Genomic DNA, 20,068 nt, shown 5'->3' on the forward strand with positions numbered 1-20,068 from the left:
ATCCTCAACCTTTTACCAACAGAGGTTAGGCCCCAGTTGGTGTATTGTGTTCAATTCTGGGCACCACACTTTAGGAAGGATGTCAAGATGTTTGAGAGAGTGCAGAAGAGATTGACTAGAATGGTACCAGGAATGACTTCAGTTATGTGGAGAGGCTGGAGAAGCTGAGGTTGTTGTCCTTAGAGCAGAGAAGCATAAAAGGGATTTGATTGAGGGCCTGCAGATAGATTTTAGAAAAAAAATTAAAAAGTATGATCTCAAAGGTAGTGATCTCCAGATTACCCCCAGTGCCTCATGTGATAAAGTGCAGAAATAAGAGAATGTAGATGAATGCATAGATGGAGAGATTGCTGAAAAGAGACATGCCGCTGAAGGTTTTTGTTTGTTGAGGAAGGGGGTTAGTTCATGCCGTTGAACATTCAAAATAGCTTTACGACAGTTTGATAGTCACCATTGCTGAGACTATAAATTCCACCAGGTGCCATTGTGGGATTTGAACCCATGTCCCCACAGCATTACTAGCGGAGTACTGAGCCAGTGGCTAGATAAGATAGTTAAGAAAAAGCTATCCCCACAAGCTGGTGGTACATGGACCAGGGACGTAGATTTAAGAGGTGCCAGGTATATGTGAGGACAATTTTTTTTTTACACAATGTCCTGGAACTTGCTGCCTACAAGGGTGCTGGAAGTGGAGATGCTTAATGATTTTGAAAGGAAATTGGATTAGCACTTGCAGGAAATAAACTTGCAGGTCTACAGGGATAGAGTGGAAGAATGGAACTGAATGGATTTCTCAACAGAGAGCTGGCGTAGAATTGATGAACTGAATGGCCACCTTCTGTGCTTTAATTGCACTGTGACTCTATAGGTCATACAGCATGAGTACGAGAGTGGATGTTCTGGAATCCTGCGTGCAGTTCTGATCACCGCATTGCAGGAAGGAAGTGAAGGCACTCAAGAGGGTACAGATTTATGAGGATATTGCCAGGAATGGAGAATTTTAGCTATGAGGAAAGATTGGATAGGTTGGAATTCTTTCCATAGGAAGAAAGAAGGGGAGATTTAAATGAAGATTATGAGAGTCTGATATAGAGAAGATGGGAAGGAGATATTTCCTTTAGCATAGAGGTCAATAACTGGGAGAATAGAATTAAAGTAATTAATAGAAGAATTTGAGGGGAATTGAGATTTTTTTACCCAAGGGCTGTTAGGGCTCTGGAACCTATTACCTGAAAGGGTGGTAGAGGCAGAAATCCTCATCACCTTAAAAAGTACTTGGGTATGCACTTGGGGTGCTGTAACCTGCACAGCAATGGACCAAGAGCTGGAAAGTGGGAATAGGCTGGATGTCTTCTTTTCAAACCGCCATAAAACACAATAGGTTAAATGGCCTCCTTCAGAGCATAAATTTTCTACATTTTCAAAATCAAGAATGGCTTTGATGGACAAAATAAGTAGAAGCTATTGCCAGTGGCAGAAGGGTCAGTAACCAGATAACACAGATATGAGAACCAGATGACATGGGGAAACACTGCAAGCTATTGTGATCTGGAATATGCTACATGAAAGGGTGGTGGAAGCAGATTCAACAGTTAGCTGCAAAAAATAGGATAAATAATTGGAAGGAAAACAATTATAGGACTATGTGAAACAAATAGGGGAGTGGGATGAATTAGAATAATGGCAGCTGACGCATGGGAACACCATCACCCGCAAATTCCCCTCCAAGTTGGAAATATGTTGCCATTCCTTCACTGTCACTGGATCAAAATGGATAAGCCTTCTTAACAACAGTGTGGTTACCTACACTACATGGACTGCAACGGTTCAAGGAGGCGTCTCACCACCACTTTCTGAAGGGCATAAAACATTAGCCTTGCCAATGACAGCAACATCCACCAACAAATATTTAAAAAAAGCTCTATCAAAGAGCACAATTGATGGCCTCCTTCAATGCAGCATCATCAAAGGTGTTAGGTACAGTCCTCTTCCAATATGGACTCATTTTTGCTGGGATACAGTTCCACATATGGGAGAACAAACAAGTAACCATTCTTCACATATTGGTTTGACTGTGAATCATCAGGCTATTCAACTGCACCAGATCCCAGTCCTGTCTGACCCAATGCCAATCACACATTTCCATGAGGGGTCACAAAACGGAAATTAGAAACAGAAATAATGATTCATGGTCCCCTTGCTTCACCCAGGAAGCCTGAAGGGTTTTGCAAATTTAAAAAAAAAACATTCACAGGATGTGGGCTTTGCTGGTAGGACCAGCATTTATTGCCCATCCTGAGTTGCCCTTGAGAAGGTGGTGGTGAGCTGCCTTCTTGAACCACTGCAGTCCATGCGGTGTAGGTTCACCCAAAGTTTTAGATGTTTTACCAATACACTAATCGTAAAAGGTTAATTAAGGAAAAAGTGGGACCTATCAGAGATGAAAATGGAAACTTGTGTGTAGATGCAGAGGCTGTGAGAAGGGTTTTGAATGACTATTTTGTCCCCGTGTTTACAAAGGAAAGGGAGGATGTAGATATGGTTGTCCAGGAGGAACACTGCAAGTCATTGGATGGGATAGTCATAAAGAGAGAGGAAGTACTCGTAGGGTTGAAATCCTTGAAAGTTGATAAGTCACCAGGGCCAGATGGATTGTTTCCGAGGCTGCTGAAGGAAGTCAGGGAGGAGATAGCAGATATTCTGAGGATGATTTTCCAATCTTCACTAGGTACAGGGGAGGTACCGGAGAACTGGAGAAATGCAAACGTAGTTCCATTGTTTAAAAAGGGATCAAAGGAAATGCCAAACAATTATAGGCCGGTTAGTCTTACATCGGTGGTGAGAAAATTAGTAGAATCGATCCTGAGAGATAGGATCAACTGTCATGTGGAAAGGAATGGACTAGTCATGGATGGTCAACATGGATTTGTTAAAGGAAGGTCTTGTCTCACAAATTTGATTGAATATTTTGAGGAAGTGACAAGAAGGGTTGATGAAGGTAGTGCAGTGGATGTTGTGTACATGGATTTTAGCAAAGCATTTGCTAAGGACCCACATGGCAGATTGGTCAGGAAGGTAAAAGCCCATGGGATTCAGGGTAATGTGGCAAACTGGATAAAAGGTTGGCTTTGTAACAAGAAACAAAGGGTCATGGTCGACACCCTTGCAAATGGAAAGTTGTCTCAAGTGGTGTTACACAGGGCTCGGTGTTGGGGCCCTTGCTGTTTGTGTTATATATTAATGATTTGGACGTGAACATGGGGGGCATGATTGGGAAATTTGCAGATGACACAAAGATTGGCCGTTTAGTGGATAGTGGAGAGGATAGCCATAATCTCCAAAACGATATAGATGGGTTGGTGGAGTGGGTGGTAAAGAGGCAGCTGGATTTTAACATAGAGAAGTGTGAGGTCATACATTTAGGGAGGTCAAACAGCTACAGGGATTACACAATAATGGGAATATACTAAGAGGGGTAGATGAAGTGAGAGATCTTGGCATACAAGTACGCAGGTCTCTGAAGGCAGCAGTTCAAGTAGACAAGGTTGTAAAGAAGGCATATGGAATGCTCTCCTTCGTTGGCAGAGGTATAAAATATAAAAGTAAGGATATAATGTTGGAATTGTATAAAACACTGGTGAGGTCACAACTGGAGTATTGTGTGCAGTTCTAGTCACCACATTACAGGAAGGACGTAATAGCTTTGGGGAGAGTGCAGAGGAGGTTTACAAGAATGTTGCCAGGGTTAGAAAAGTGTAGCTACGAGGAGAAATTGTTTAGGTTGGGGTTATTTTCCTTAGAACAAAGAAGGCTGAGAGGTGACTTGATTGAGGTGTACAAAATTAGGAGGGAAATAGATAGAGTGGACAGGATAAAATTATTTGCCTTGGTGGAGAATTCTAGAACCAGGGGACATAGATTCAAGATAATTGGCAGAGGGTGTAAGGGGGACATGAGGAAGAACTTTGTTTACGCAGAGGGTAGTGGGTATCTGGAATTCACTGCCCAAGTTGGTAGTAGAGGCAGAAACTCTAAACTCTTTTAAAAAGTACCTGGATCTGCACCTTAAGTGCTGCAAGTTGCAGGGCTATGGGCCAGGTGCAGGAAGGTGGGATTAGAAAGGGCACCTGGGTATCCCTGGGCTGGCATGGATAAGATGGGCTGAATGGCCACCTTCTGTGCTGTAACTTTTCTATGATTCTAAAGTGCTGTTATGAAGGGAGTTCCAGGATTTTGATCCAGCGACTGTGAAGGGATGGCCATATATTTCCAAGTTAGGATGGTGTTCCCATCTATCTGCTGCCCTGGTCCTTCTAGGTGGTAGTGGTCATGCGTTTGGAAGGTGCTGTCTAAGGAGCCTTGGTGAATTGCCTGATCAACATTCCAACTGAAATCACCTCACTCAGAAAAGATTTGGTCCTGTTCTGTACATCCCAGTTATTGACTAAATAACTCACTGAGCCAGAGGGTGGTGGGAGAATCTTGCAGAAATGAAGCTAGCATGAAAGAAAAGAAAGAGGACATTTCATGCAATGGGGTTCAAGATAAGCATCATCTGAATCTCAGTGGGTAATACCTGTCACCCGAGTTAGAAGGTTGTGAATTCAAGTTTCACTAGAGACACTCAAATACATCACTTAAGTCGACCTTTTAGGTTTGGTACTGAAAGAGTGCAACATTCAAAGAGGTGCTGCCTTTCAGATGAGAAGTTAAACCAAGCTTGCCCCCTCAGATGGATATAAAAAATCTCATGGCACTTATGTAGTTGGCTTGGGGTGGGTGGGCTGAGTTCTCCCTAGTATCCTGCTCAATATTTAGCCCTCAACCAAAATCCAAAAAATGTATAATCTGGTTATTAACTGTTTTTGTAATCTTGCTGTACAGATTTTACTGAATTACAACAGTAACTACACTACAAACAGTTAACATTTCAGACTGATGACCTATCAGAACCCGATGAAATGTCATCGACCTGAAACATTAACTGTTTCAACCTCCACAGATGCTGCCTGACCTGATCATTTCCAGCATTTTCTGTTTTGAATCTCTATGTAATAGTTAGATACAGTTCAGAGGGATGGCAACTAAACAAGGGCACTGTAATGGATTCTGTCCCTCAGTAAGCTTGAACTGAGTTTCTATTTTGTTTCTTCACCTACTTCAATTATTTTATGTAAGGGGAGTTATTCTTCACCAGAAAGTTCATCGCTATGTTTAGTTACTATTGCAGAACTACTGAGTGGTTTCTTTTATGGCAACTTGAACTAATCATCTGGACACAAGAAGGGTTACAGGTATCAGACACTGGGATTTTCAACCTAAACAAAGGAATTAAAAGGGTAAACGAGAGAGAACTATCGTTTACCAACATTCAACATTTTGGAACTCTATTGCAACCATAACCCTGATATTTGTGTATATAATGCCTATATTGGCCAGATTAGTGTAAAAGACATGGGTATTATATGAATTAGATACAGTACTTCTATCATTTTGGATGCTGAGTGGTATAACACTGGATGCTGAAATTGCCGATTGTTTTGCAAAAGCAAAACTATCCACCTCCTCCGTCCCAGGGTCTGTCTATATTTGGTGGACATGTACTGCAACCACAACCTCTCTGCCTCAATTTTTTTTGCAAGTGTGGAGGCTCAAATATCTTTTGTTTTCATGACCAAATTGGATCAATGTCTAATACAATGCATGATTATTCTCAACAAAAATGCTAGGATGCAGGTGACCACATGGCAGTATTAATGATATATCTTTCACTTCACCCATTTATGCATGTGAAGTGCTTGAACATCAGATACAAATGGGCCAGATGCAGAGCAAAGCTCAATTGTAGCCAGCTTTTGTGGGTAAACTTCAAAAGGATAAAAACAGAGTAAACGTTTCGAACCCGTATGAGTCTAGAGCTGAAGAGTCATACGGATTCGAAGCGTTAACTCTGTTTTTTTCTCTCCACAGCTGCTATTAGACCTGCTGAGTTTTTCCCAGTATTTTCCATTTTTGTTTCAGACTTCCAGCATCCACAGTATTTTGCTTTTATTCAAAAGGCCAATACCTCCTTTGGTGAAATTTCTAATTCTTACAACGAGTTGATAAATTTACTTTGCAATTTATGTTGTAACCTTACACTGAAGGCAGACCAACAATTTTTTGCTCCAACTAGGTTAAGACCACCCAAACTCAATGCTCACAGGATGCAACTGAAGGAGAGGACTTCTGTGCCATCAGTACAGGATAGATTTAAAACAACAATTATTAACTGGTCTTGAGCAGATGGATCAATCCCTGACTACACCAATAGAACAGTCCCAGAATAGAGTTCTCTACCTGTAATCCTAGCCAATATATTCCTGATAAATATGGTTTTTATCAACACACCTATTAATAGACATAGTGCAGCCAATATGCGAGCTTGTGCAAACTGTTATCAATGCTTAATGGGAATGTCCCTGGCGGGGATTTACTGGAAACCAGCCAACCAACCAGGACTTTGAGCACCAAATGGTAAAAGAGCACTTGTTCAAGGGTGCCTGGTTGAGTGTACTTAAACCAAGACTATGTACTACAGTTTCCACTAGCTACTTTTAACCAATTCCACTGGGGTGAAGAGACCTATGATTCCCAAAACCAAAAGGAAGGGAATCCCTTTCCACAGGGCTTAAAATGTGGCTTTGATGATTTTCAATTTTGGAGCTGACTACATTCCTTCGATACAAAGCTGCCTTAATACCAGGACTGAAGGATTGCAGTTTTTATTCATTTAATCATTCACAGGGAGTGGGCATCGCAGACTAGGCCAGCATTTATTACACATCTCTAATTTTTTTTTTATTATTCAATCACGGGAAATGGGCTTCACTGGCTGGGCCAGTATTTATTGCCCATCCCTAGTTGCCCCTGAGAAGGTGTTGGTGAGCTGCCTTCTGGAACCACTGAAGTCCATGTGTTGTAAGAACACTCATAGTGCTGTTAGGGAGGCAGTTCCAGGATTTTGACCCAGGGACAGTGAGGAACAGTGATATATTTCCAAGTTAGGATGGTGAGTGACTTGGAGGGAAACTTGCAGGTGGTGGTGTTCCCATGTGTCTGCTGCCCTTGTCCTTCTAGGTGGTAGAGGTCGCGGGTTTGGAAGGTGCTGTTGAAGAAGCCTCAGTGAGTTGCTGCAGTGCATCTTGTAGATGGTACACACTGCTGCTACTGTGCTTCAGGGGTGGAAGGAGTAAACATTTAAGGTGGTGGATGGGGTACGATTCATGTAGGTTACTTTGACCTTGATAGCGTCAAGCTTCTTCACTGCTGTTGGAGCTGCATTCATCCAGGTAAGTGGAGAGGATTCCATCACACTCTTGACTTGTGCCTTGTTTGGCTTTGGGGAGTCAGGTGGTGTGTTACTCTAAGCAGAATCTCCAGCCTCCGAACTGCTCTTGTATCCACAGTGTTTATATGGCTAGTCCAGTTCAGCTTCTGTCAGTGGTAACCCCCCAGGAGGTTGATAGTGGGGGATTCACTGATGGTAATGCCACTGAATGTCAATGCCATTCAATGCTGTCACAGAAAACTGTGGGGCTGATGTGGTTCACGTCTTTCACTCAACAAATGCTAGTGCTCACAGAAATGAAGAAATTAACATTATGACCAACTTCTTACCTGTAATTAAATGAAAGCAAAGCTCAAATCAAATGCACAAGAGGATATCATTAGACAAGAAAGTTAAACACTGCTTAGGCACTAAGTCAAAGGGAGGAAGAAATTAAGCTGAAATGGAGACAAAATGGGAAGGGAATCATTCAGGGACTAATGCTTTATTAATTTTTTAGCCCCAATCTTTTTTCCAGAAATTTTATCCATCTTTGAGGGAAGATGAACAGCATTCTAACTGGCACAGAGGTGTAGACATAGGACATTGTGGGTAGTTTACTATTCAACATCAATAAAACATCACTCTGCACAAAGATTCAAAGACCATGAAAACAAATATTCCACCAATTACTCAAAATATTTTCATTGTAACATTTTTAAAAACTAATTTCATCTTTATTTTTTTGTAAAGATATCTGAATTTCAACACATGAAATTTGATTGGTTTCCACACAAAGCTGCAGTTCCCAGATATCTGCCGTCTCAGAGACTAGGAGCAGCCTGACGAACAAAGAACTTTTGGTCAAAGATACTGGTGGTTCAGACCTCAGTTACAATAAAAGATTAATTTAAGAAAAAAAAAAGCAAGATATTCCCAAAACACAGGGAAGCCTAAAATCATGCATAGAGTATCCCTTGCCCTCTGTAATATCAACTTCTGAAACCCAACCTTCAGCACATGTAAGGCTTTGAAAGATTTCCTGAGCAGGAGTAATCAAAAGCTCGTGTTCCTCGTAAAATCTTAATTGTATTAACACCCCCCTCCCCCCCCGCCTCCCCCTCAGTTAATTCACTGCACACCATCATGGCATTTTCCAGACCACTATGCACACACAGCTGAAAGAAAAAGGCACTGCCTGCTGTACACCAGGGACACAAGCAGGTATCAGACCAAATGATGGTCCTTAATACAAAGGAGAGTTGATCTGTATATTGGCAGGGCACATTTGCTAAAACAGTTTGCAAATCAATGCAATGGAAGATCACCTGTACACAGCAGTGTTACAAACCTTGTACAGCAATTACCTGTCAGTGACCTGGGGCGTAGGGAAGGCAGAAAAAGAGAGGGAAGACAAAGAAAGAGAAACACATACAAAACACACATCTGAGTTTAGTTGGTGACTGGAATATGCTGGTGCTTTGTTTTATTTCTCACCCTCCCCCTCCACTCATCCCACCCCTCCTCCCACCAAACACCATTCTAAATACAGCAAGTCGACAGGATCAGATGGTGACAGATGGTCAGCTGATGATGCGTGCGTCCTGCAAACGCATTTCGGTCTCCAATAGGGACCGCGCATTTCTGCAGAGAAGCTGAAGAACACAAGAGAATTTCAAGGTGGCCAACACTTTGTCCGGTATGTAAGGTTCATGATGAAGATTCGCAGTCAAATGTAAATCGGATGGTACTGACGAGAGTTCAATTTCTTTCTGCAGGTTGGACACGTGTGTGAATTTTTGAGACTGTCCCGGATACACTGGCTGCAGAAGACATGACCACATTTAGTCGAGACGATAAGCCTCCCACTTTGGACAATCTAGACAAGAATCAAAAATAACATTTGTTTACATAAGAAAGAGGAGGAATAGGCCATTTGGTCCCTTGAAGCTGTTCTGCCATTCAGTAAGATCATGGCATATCTGAATTGTGACCTTAATTCCACTTTTCTTTCTGGGCCCCATAACCCTTGATTTCTTCCTCGTCAATCAAAAATCTAACTTAGCCTTGAATATACTCAATGACCCAGCCTCCACTACTCTCTGGGGAAGAGAATTCCAGAGACTAATGACCCTCTGAGAAGAAATTCCTCCTAGTCTTACTCATAGTTTTAAATGGGAGACCCCTTATTTTGAAACTGTGCCCCCTAGATCTAGACTCCCCTCCATAAGAGGAAACATCCTCTCAGCATCCACCCTGTCAAATCCCCTCATGATCTTATATGCTTCAGTAAGATCACGTCTCATTCTTCTAATCTCCAATGGATGCAGGCCCAACCTGCTCCACCTTTCCTCATAAGACAAACCTCTTCATCCAGGGATCAACCTAGTGATGAACTCTGAACTGCCTCCAATGCAAGTACATCCCTCCATAAATAAGAGGCCAAAAAATGTACACAGTGCTCTAGATGTGGTCTCACCAATGCCCCGTACAGTTGCAGCAAGACTTCCTTAAGGTCAACATTCTATTTGCCTAATTACTTGCTGTATGTGCATGCCAACTTGGTGATTCATGTACAAGGGTACCAAAGTCCCTTTGTACTGCAGTATTCTGTAGTCTCTCTCCATTTAAATAATGTACTGCTTTTCTATTCTTCCTGCATTAGTGGACAACCTCAAATTTACCCACGTTATACTCCATCTGCCAAATTTCTGCCCACTCACTAAACAGGAAAATCTGTTATCTGGCATTCTCCAGGAATGGGTTAACTGAGATGCATGGCGAGTTCTATGTTTTCATCTAACGAGAAAACTCCAAGATGATCAGGCGGGTCTTGAGAGTTTGGGAGCACGCAAATTGGGTGAGCGGCTCTAAGGAGAGATGGTGCTGCAGAAGAGTGGGAGGCTGAGGCCGGAGCAAGGGGAAGCCACCGATAACGATTACCATTGAGTACGACATGTCCAACAGACCCGACCCCAGAATTCCTGTTGAGAAAATTCTGGTTGGTAGAGTGCTGGATTAAAGAAATTTTACTGCGTATCTCTTTGAGGACTCTTTGTATCCACCTCACAACTTGCTTTCCTACATAGCTTTGTATTGCCAGCAAACATGGCAAAAACACTTGGTCCCTTCTAGATAATTAACAGGTCGTAAATAGTTGAGGCCCCAGCACTGATCCCTGTGGCACTCCACTTATTCATTGGCCAATCTGAAAATGACCTATTTATCCCAACTCTGCTACTTGTTAGTTAGCCAATCCTCCATACACACTAATATATCAGCTGCAACACCACGAGCTCTTATCTTGTGTAGTAAACTTTTATGTGGCAGCTTATTGAATGCCTTTTGGAAAACCAAAGACACTCCAACTACTGGCCATTATCAACCCTGTTCCATCCTCAAAGAATTCTAAAATTTGCCAAGCACAATTTCCCTTTCACAAAACCATGTTGACTCTGCCTGATTGTATTTTGATATTCTAAATGTCCTACTTTATTAATAATGGATTGTAAGAGAAATAGCAAACCACGAACAAGAGTAGGCCAGACACCTGGGTCTGTTCCCCCATTCACAAGGCTGATGTATCTCTGACTGATCCACAAACTATTCTACAGTAATAACTGCAAATCAGAGTTCATGCAAATCATTATTTAAACAATCAAGTACAATTCTTCTGCTTATTTTAACTGAGGTAACATTTTAGTAAAGCATCGAATCTCTGTTAAAATAGCAGGATAGGAAACCGCGTACAAACCTAATCTGCATAGTTTGTAAATACATAGTGTGAAGATTGGCCATTTAGGTGGTTTAAGATTATTCTCTTCTGAATACATTGAATCACACCAAAACTTAAAATAAGTTCACATGGGCAATGTTACAGCACTAATGATCAGCACCCATTAGAAACTTCAGCAAGTCATTTGTATCTTTACATCTGCTGTTATTTTATTTCCTATCAGAATTTAAATAATGAGGGTACGAGGTGGAGGGTGTCAGGGGGATGCTACCAAAGCAGACTGTGTGAAGGAGCAACCTCAACTGACAGGTTCAGCTAGCTCATACATGCAGGCCCTCTTACCTGCCAAACCTATGTTAATAGCACGTTCACAAGTAAAAAGAATTAAAAATAGTAGTCAAAAGACTTGCATTTGTATAAAGAAATGTACAAGCTGCAATTATATAGTGCCTTCTCATCCTCAAGATGGCTTGAAACGCTTTTAAACTGAGATTATTTCTGTAGTGTGGTAACTTACCTAGGCAAAAACTGCAAGCAAATTGCACACTAAGATGCCACAAAGAATTGGTTATATAGTCTGGTGTTGATGGAGGTATAAATATTGGCCAAGATACAGGGAAAACTGCCCACTCTTCTTCCAAAAGCGTAATTGGATTTTCTTGAAAGGCAGCATTTCCTCAGTACTGCATTGAACTACTAGCCTCGGTTTCATGCTCAAGTCCCTATGGGCGATTTGAATCAACAGCCTTATTTCAATGCAGTAACGGAATGGGCACTGCATTGTTACAGACGCCTTGGCTCAGATAGCACTCTCGACTCAGTCACGGAATTGTGGGTTCAAGTCCCACTCCAGGAGACATGAACACAGCTGACACTAGTGTGCCAGTACTGATGGAGTGCTGGACAGTCAGAAGTGATGCCTTTTAGATGATACATCAAACTGAGGCCCTGTCTGCTCTCTCAGGTGAATGTAAAGATCCTGTGGCCCCTATTCAAAAGAGACCTGGGAGTCACTCCCAGATCCTACCAAATATTTACCCCTCAACCAACATTACTAAAAGAGATGATCTGATCATGAACACATTGATGTTTGTGGGACCTTGCTCTACACAAATTAGCACCTGTGTCTTACATTACCACAGTGACTTCAATTTAAAAAGTATGTCACCAGCTGTAAAGCACCTTAGGACATCCCAAAATCATGAAAGGCAGTATATAAATTTAAGGCTTTCTTGGAAGGGTGCAGGACACATTGAGAAGACTGGTATAAAAGCATTCGGGATCCTTAACTTTATTAAGAGAGATGTAGAGTACAGAAAGCAAGGAAACAATGAAGAAGCTTTAACAAAGACTCAATATTCCCAACTGCGGCTTCATGTTCAATTTTGGGTACTATATTTTTGAAGACTTGGAGAGGGTGCTGAAGATATTTGCTGGAACAGTACTAGGGATTGGGGACCTTAGTTGTAACAGGAGAAGTTGTGGTTGTTCTCCTTGGAGCAGGGAAGGTTAATAGGAGATTTCATAGTTATTCAAAAGCATAACGGTTTTAATCGAGTAATTAAGGAGAAACTGTTTCCAGTGTCATAAGGCTGAGAGGGCACGGATTTAAGGTGATTGTTTAATCAGCTCCCCCCGACTCCCATACAGCTTCCCTACCACAGCAAGTTAATATAATCTAGAATGCACTGTTTGAATTGGAGGTGAAAGCAGGTTCAATGTTAACATCCAAAAGAGAATTGGATATAAACTTGAGGGGGGTGGGGTGAGGAGAGAATTTACAGGATTGTGGGAATGAGCTGGACACAGGGATTGATTGCATGGCCCCACCAAATAGCCTCCTTCAGAGCTGGATCATTATGTAAGGGAGACAGGCAACAATTTCATTTCTCCACAGATATCTCTTACCTCTGTGTAACCGTCCATGCAAATGGGGCAGCTAATTGTTCCTGAGGAAGTCCTGCAGTGAGCAAGCTTTTTAACAGATCTGCCAAGATAGAAACAAACTCCAAAAGGTTATTCAACTACACACCGTTAGCACTTTTCACTAATTTTATCCCCAGCTCCTTGCTGGGGTTTGTGTTTCAGAAAGGCAGTACAAGTTCTACAACAGCTTGTCATGGTAGCCGTTCTACATCAGCAAGGCAAGTAAGACAGTTTGTTTCCTGGTTAAAGCAACTGATGGACCAGTCCAGGAATGGCAGGGCTAAAAAGTAGAACACCCGAAGCAAAATATTAGTAGGTGCGCAGAATGAGAAGGTAAATCAGATTGCAGCAGATGGGGGAAGTGGAGGGTCCAGATAGCCTCTTCCTGGATTAAAATTTTTTGACACCAGTTCAGTACCAAATGAGAGGCAGTGATGCACTGATTGGGTTTACAGAGCTTTAACTTCAGACAGACAGGAGGGCTTCGAAAGAGCCTTTCACACACCTCCAAAAGTTGGGCATCCTTGCCATAAGTATGGGTCCACCACTGTCTGCAAGTCATTCCGACTTGGAACTACATCGCTGCTCCATCACTGGGTCAAAATCTTGGAGCTCCGTACTTAACAGCATTGTGGGAATACTTCCCCACACAGACTGCAGCGGTTCAAGGAAGCTCAGTGACATCTTTTCAAGGGTGATTAGGCTTGGGCAACAATTGCGCTGATGCCCACATCTCATGAATGAATAAAGAAAGGTGGTCCAGCTTGGCAGTTGGGTAATGAGGGTAGCAGTGGGGTTAAGGGATACACCACCCCAGGAAGAATTTCCAGTTGTTCGGTGCTCCTATTTTGTGAATGGTCTGCGCACAAAAAAAATTTAAACTCATGTCTCCATTTTTTCTTCTCTAAGGGTTCATTGGCCTCACTTTCCCAACACCAATGCCTGATGGAAAAAACACCTAGGAATAGGTCCACTGGAATCCAGCACTTAGGGAGTCTTAATCCTGGTGGACTTTATGGTCACAGCTGGCTGTGAATTGGGAAATTGAGGTTAAGTGTGCCACATCGAGCTAGATTGAAATCCTGGTCCAAGAGATGAAAGAGCCAGTGGATATACATTTCTAAACATAAGCAGATTCATACCTGTCAGAGGAAAAGTACAACTAGTCAACATTGCTATTTAGTTAGCTAATTTGGTACCAAAATGTTCCAACCTTGTCAAAAAAAAAGGGTGCAAAGATAAACCCAACAACTTCAGGCCAATCAATTTAACCTCAGTGGCTAGAGGCTTCTAGGAACAATAATTTGCAACAATTAGTCACTTGGGAAATGCAGGTAAATTAAGGAATACCAGCACAGATTTGTTAAGGGCAAATTGTGTTGAACTAACTTGGAGTTTTTTGATGAGGTATGGTAACAGTTAAGGTTGATGAGGGCAATGCAGTTGATGTGGTGTACATGGCCTTCCAGAAGTCTTTTGATAAAGTGCTTATCATCACCATGGATCCTATCCCCGAATTACTTATGGGCATACTGAACTTAAGACAGACATATGCTTTTTTTAAAAAAGGACATACAAGCAAAAGCTGGCTGAGACTGCAAGGTAACCACTTGCTGGAAACTTCCGATGTGGATTACTTGACCTACTAGTTCAGAGAGAATAGAATGTCACACCTAAAAGGTATGACATAGCCTACTTCAGACAGAGGCACTTCAAAGGAAAAGATACAATGCAAATTGAACTGTAATATGTGGTTGCAGAGATAATGGAAAATGATTACCATCTCAGCTGAAACCACCTCCTGTTAAGTTATATCCCAGACTGTGAACATGAACTGAGTTGAAAAGAAAACAGATCTGGACAAAAAACATATGTATCCCAGGAAGGGAAAAAAATAAACAAGAAAAGGGGTTTAAAAAAGCCAACTGCAACCCTAGTACTGTGTACTAGTCTGGTGTTCTGTTCTGGCATGTGTGTGCTATGAAGGTCACAGGTGAAGAACAACAACTAGGCATCCCTGTGCTTGCAAGTAAAAAAAGAACTGATTGCTGGAAGCAAGGCACAATTCAGCAAAGTCACAGTCAGAGGAAACAGGGCAACTCCTTTCAGCTAACTTGCAGAACCAAGAATCTCCAACCCAACTGCTCAACTACTAAAGTCAGTGCTACCTGAATCACCCTGACTTAACGGCTGCAACGGTTCACCATCTACTCCTCATGGACAAGCCAAAGGGCTGATTCGTATGCCTTTTTAACTTTTATTTTTGGACCCAATTTCCCATATTGAATCTGTGTGCATGTGTGTTGCGCTTTTGTTATTTTTTTCTCGTGTTTACTAATAAACTCACTCTTTGACTCAAAAAAACCTGATTAAATTGGCTCTTTTTAAAGGAGAAGGGATCCATGAGAGAAGGGATCTGTTTTAAATTAACCTTGTTGCGTCTGACTGAGGGGGTTGAATAAAGAAAGGGAGTGAGTTCATCCCTCCTCACCCAGGAGCATAACAATTTGGGGTGCCTCGCCTGGGATCACAAATTGGGGGACTAGTCATAACATGCTGCACAACAAACTTGTGCGTAAAGTTACAGCTCACGGAACAAGCAACATGGAGACAAAATTAGCTGAGTGACAGGAAACAGAGTAAAGATTAATGTATGTTTTTTGGACCAGAGGAAGGTTTATAGTGGAGCCCTCCCAGGGATCTGTGTTAGGACCTTTGCTCTTCCTAATATATATTAATGACCTGGGCCTTGGTGTACAGGGTACAATTCCAAAACTTGCAGATGATATGAAACTTAGAAGCATTGTGAACTGTGAGGAGGGTAGTGTAGAGCTTCAAAAGGACATAGACAAGATGTTGGAATGGGTGGACAGATAACAGATGAAGTTCAAAGCAGAGAAGTGCAAAGTGATTAATTTCGGTAGGAAGAACATGACAAAAACATAAAATAAGAATACAATTCTAAAGGGGGTACAGGAGCAGAGGGACCTGGGTGTATTTGTGCATAAATCAAAGAGGGCAGAACTCGTTGAGAGAGCAACTAGTAAAGCATAAAGCATCCTAGGCTTTATTATTGGGGCATAGAGTATAAGAGCAAGGTGGTTATGTTAAATTTGCATAGATCACTAGTTTGGCCTCAGCTGGAGCACTGCGTCCATTTCGGGACACAACACTTCAGGAAGGACGTGAAGGCATTAGAGAATGTACAGAAAGTTCATGAGGATGGTCCGAGGGATGAAGAACTTCATATATGTAGATAGACTGGAGAAGTTGGGACCATTTTACTAGAAGAGAAGGTCAAGAAGAGATTTGATAGAGGTGTTCAAAATCATAAGAGGTCAGGACAGAGTAGATAGGAAATACTATTCCCATTGGTGACAGGATTGAAAAAGAGGTGGCACAGGTTTAAGGTAATTGGCAGAGAAAACAGTGGTTACAAAGAAAATCTTTTTCATGCAGCGAGCAGAATGCACTGCCCAAGAGTTTTTCTTATTTGTTCATGGGATATGGGCGTCGCTGGCTGGGCCAGCATTTTATTGCCCATTCCTAATTGCTTTGAGAAGGTGATGGTGAGCTGCCTTCTGGAACTGCTTTTATCTATGTTGTTGGAAATCCTGTTGTGCTGTTAGGAAGGGAGTTCCAGGATTTTGAGCCAGCAACAGTGAAGGAACAGTGATATAGTTCCAAGTCAAGATCGGTATGTGATTTGGAGGGGAACATGCAGGTGGTGGTGCTCCCATGCTTCTGCCTTTGTCCCTCTAGGTAATACAGGTTGCAGGTTTGGACGGTGCTATCGAAGGAGCCTTGGTGAGTCCTGTAGATTGCTGGTGGAAGGAGTGAATATTGAAGGTGGATGGGATGCCAATCAAGTGGGCTGCTTTGCCCTGAATAGGTGTCAAGCTTCTTAAGTGTGTGTTGAAGCTGCACACATCCAGGCAGGTACAGAGTATTCCATCACACATCTGACTTCTGCCTTGCAGATGGTGGACAAGCTTTGGGGAGTCAGGTGCCAAGTTACTTTGCAGAATTCCCAGCCTCTGACCTGCTCTTGTAGCCACAGTATTTATATGGCTGGTCCAGTTCAGTTTCTGGTCAATAATAACCCACAGAATGTTGATAGTGGGGGATTCAGCAATGGTAATGCCATCAAATGTCAAGGGGAGGTGGTTGGATTCTCTCTTGTTGGAGATGGTCATTGCCTGGCAATTGTGTGGTGCGAATTTAAATTGCCACTTATCAGCCCATGCCAGAATATTGTCCAGATTTTGCTGCATTTGGACATGGATTGCTTCAGTATCTGAGGAGTCACGAATGGTGCAATCAGCAAACATTCCCACCTCTAACCCAATGATGAAGGGAAGGTCACTGATGAAGCAGCTGAAGATGGTTGGGTCCATGACAAGAGCCCGAGGAACTCCTGCAGTAATGTCCTTGGACTGAGATGATTGACTGCCAACAACCACAACCATCTTCCTTTGTGCTAGGTATGACTCCAACCAGCAGAGAGTTTCTCTCCTCACTGACTCCAGTTTTGCTAGGGCTCCTTGCTGCCACACTTGGTCAAATGCTACCTTGTGGTATAATGTGGATAAATGAGAGGTGATCCACTTTGGTAGCAAAAACAGGAAGGCAGATTATTTGAATGGCTATAAATTGAAAGAGGGGAATGTGCAACAAGACCTGGGTGTCCTCATACACCAGTCGCTGAAGGTAAGCATGCAAGTGCAGCAGGCATAAAGGCGGCAAATAGTATGTTGGCCTTCATTGCCAGCGGATTCGAGTACAGGAACAGGGATGTCCTGCTGCAATTGTACAGGGCCTTGGTGGGACCACATCTAGAATATTGAGTGCAATTTTGGTTTCCTTATCTGAGGAAAGATGTTCTTGCTATAGAGGGAGTGCAGCAAAGGTTCACCCACCTAATTCCTGGGATGGGGGGACTGACATATGAGGAAACATTGAATGGGTTAGGATTATATTCGCTGGAATTCAGAAGAATGAGGGTTGGGGGGGGCGGGGGGTGGGGGGCGGGGGGGTGATCTCTTAGAAACCTATAAAATTCTAACAGGACTAGACAGGGTAGATGCAGGAAGGACGTTCCCGATGGTGGGGGAGTCCAGAACCAGGGATCACAGTTTGAGGATATGGGGTAGACCATTTAGGACTGAGATGAGGGGAAATTTCTTCACCCAGAGAGTGGTAAGCCTGTGGAATTCACTACCACAGAAAGTAGTTGAGGCCAAAACATTGTATGTTTTCAAGGAGTTAGATATAGCTCTTGGGGCGATATGGATCAAAGGATATGTGGAGCAGGCTACTGAGATGGATGATCAGCCACGATCATAATGAATGGCGGAGCAGGCTCGAAGGGCCGAATGGCCTACTCCTGCTCCTAGTTTCTATGAAGTCAAGGGCAGTCACACTCGCCCCATCTCTTGAGTTCAGATCTTTTGTCCATGTCTGGGCCAAAGCTGTAATGAGGTCAGGAGCTGAGTTTTTTTAAAATTCTTTCATGTGAGCGTCGCTGCCAAGTCCCACATTAGTTGCCCATCCCAGATTGTCTTTGAACTGAGTGGCTCGCTAGGCCATTTCAGAGGGCAGTTAAGAGTCAATCACATTGCTGTGGGCCTGGAGTCACATGTAGGCTAGACCAGGTAAAGATGACAGATTTCTTTCCCTACAAGGACATTAGTGAATGAGATGAGCTTTTATGACAATGGTTTCAAGGTCATCATTACACTAGCTTTTAATTCCAGGTTTATTAATTGAATTTAAATTCCACCAGCTGCCATGGTGAGGTTTGAACCTGTGTCCCCAGAGGATTAGCCTGGGAGTCTGGATTACTAGTCCAGTGACATAACTACTATGCCACTGCCTCCCCAGAGATGAACAGATTTCCAAATGCCAGTGACACAAAGGGATATGAGAATCGTGTGCGATGTGTCATCAGACATGATCATATTGAATGGTGGAGCAGGCTCAATGGGCTGAATGACAGGTTCGATTGAGGAATTCAAGGTGGAATTAGATTATCTGAAAAGGAAGAATGTGTAGTGTTACTGGGAGAAGGCAATGGAGTGGCACTAGTTAAATTGCTCCTAAGGAGAGCCGCCACAGACAGAGCAGGCCCAATTGCTTCCTTCTGTGCTTCAATATTCTGTGAATTTGGGGATCATCATTTTGGGATTAGGCCAGCTGTACAACCATTTTAGTAGATCCTCCTGGTTACTTTTCATTTATGGGATGATCTCTCATCGCTAACTGCCCTCGAGAAGGAGATGGTGAAGGTGATGGTGAGCTACCTTCTTGAACCACCGCAGTCCATGTGATGTGGGTACACAGAACCTAGGAGTAGGCCATTGAGCGTGCACCACCATTCAATATCATGGCTGATCAACTACTTCAATGCCTTTTTCCCCCACACTATCCCCATATTCCTTTATGTCACTGGTTTTTAGAAATCTGTCAATCACTGCTTCACAAATAGTAGTTTGGCAATACAGAACTTGAGTATTGCTGGAAAAAGAGATTTTGTCAAAGCTTTTCTCCTTGCACTCATGACAATCACAAGAATTCTAATGTCAGGGGAAACAACAACTTTATACAGTGTGGCACATTTACGTGTATTGGTAGTTACATTTATTAATACACAGGGCCCTATTCTTTGTAGACAGAAAGAACCCGCACACACATTGCACCTGTTTCAGCTAAACAAGTGATAGCCATTCACTGGTTCATTCCTCAGGGCAATGCCTTCACCAGAGTCAAGCTGCCTGGTTTAAATTTCAAACAATGCTCAGCAGTTAACTGGTGCATTCTCCATGGCAACACCTCTACCAATCAGAGTCCATTTGCCAACCAGTCAGCACTCTCTTCTCATACAGCATACATATTATGGGGAAAAGGCAGGAGATTGGCATTAAGTTAAAATGCTCAGAGAGCCGGTACAGACACTATGGGCCAAACAGCCTCCTCCTACACCATAACAATTATGTGATTCTGAGAATAGAACGTTGTTGCTTCCGCTGACATTGGTATTCTTGCAATTGTGATGAGTACAAGATGAAAAGCTTCGGCAAAATGTCTTTTTTCAGCAA

General features: G+C 42.6%; 1 protein-coding gene across 5 annotated transcripts in view; it reads right to left on the reverse strand.

Moving 5' to 3' along the window:
* Positions 1-7,798: 7,798 nt before the first annotated feature.
* rnf4 (ring finger protein 4) overlaps positions 7,799-20,068 on the reverse strand; it is a 65,342-nt gene continuing 53,072 nt past the window's right edge. For all 5 annotated transcript variants that reach the window (XM_041185552.1, XM_041185547.1, XM_041185550.1 and 2 more), the window contains 2 exons: positions 12,954-13,032; positions 7,799-9,188 (listed from right to left, as the gene is read on the reverse strand). In XM_041185552.1, coding sequence (XP_041041486.1) covers positions 9,071-9,188; positions 12,954-13,032 — 197 coding nt within the window. In that variant the 3' untranslated portion in view covers positions 7,799-9,070. The remainder of the gene's footprint in view (positions 9,189-12,953; positions 13,033-20,068) is intronic.

The sequence above is a fragment of the Carcharodon carcharias genome, chromosome 4 (assembly GCF_017639515.1).
Source record: "Carcharodon carcharias isolate sCarCar2 chromosome 4, sCarCar2.pri, whole genome shotgun sequence".
Classification (NCBI taxonomy): Eukaryota; Metazoa; Chordata; class Chondrichthyes; order Lamniformes; family Lamnidae; genus Carcharodon; species Carcharodon carcharias.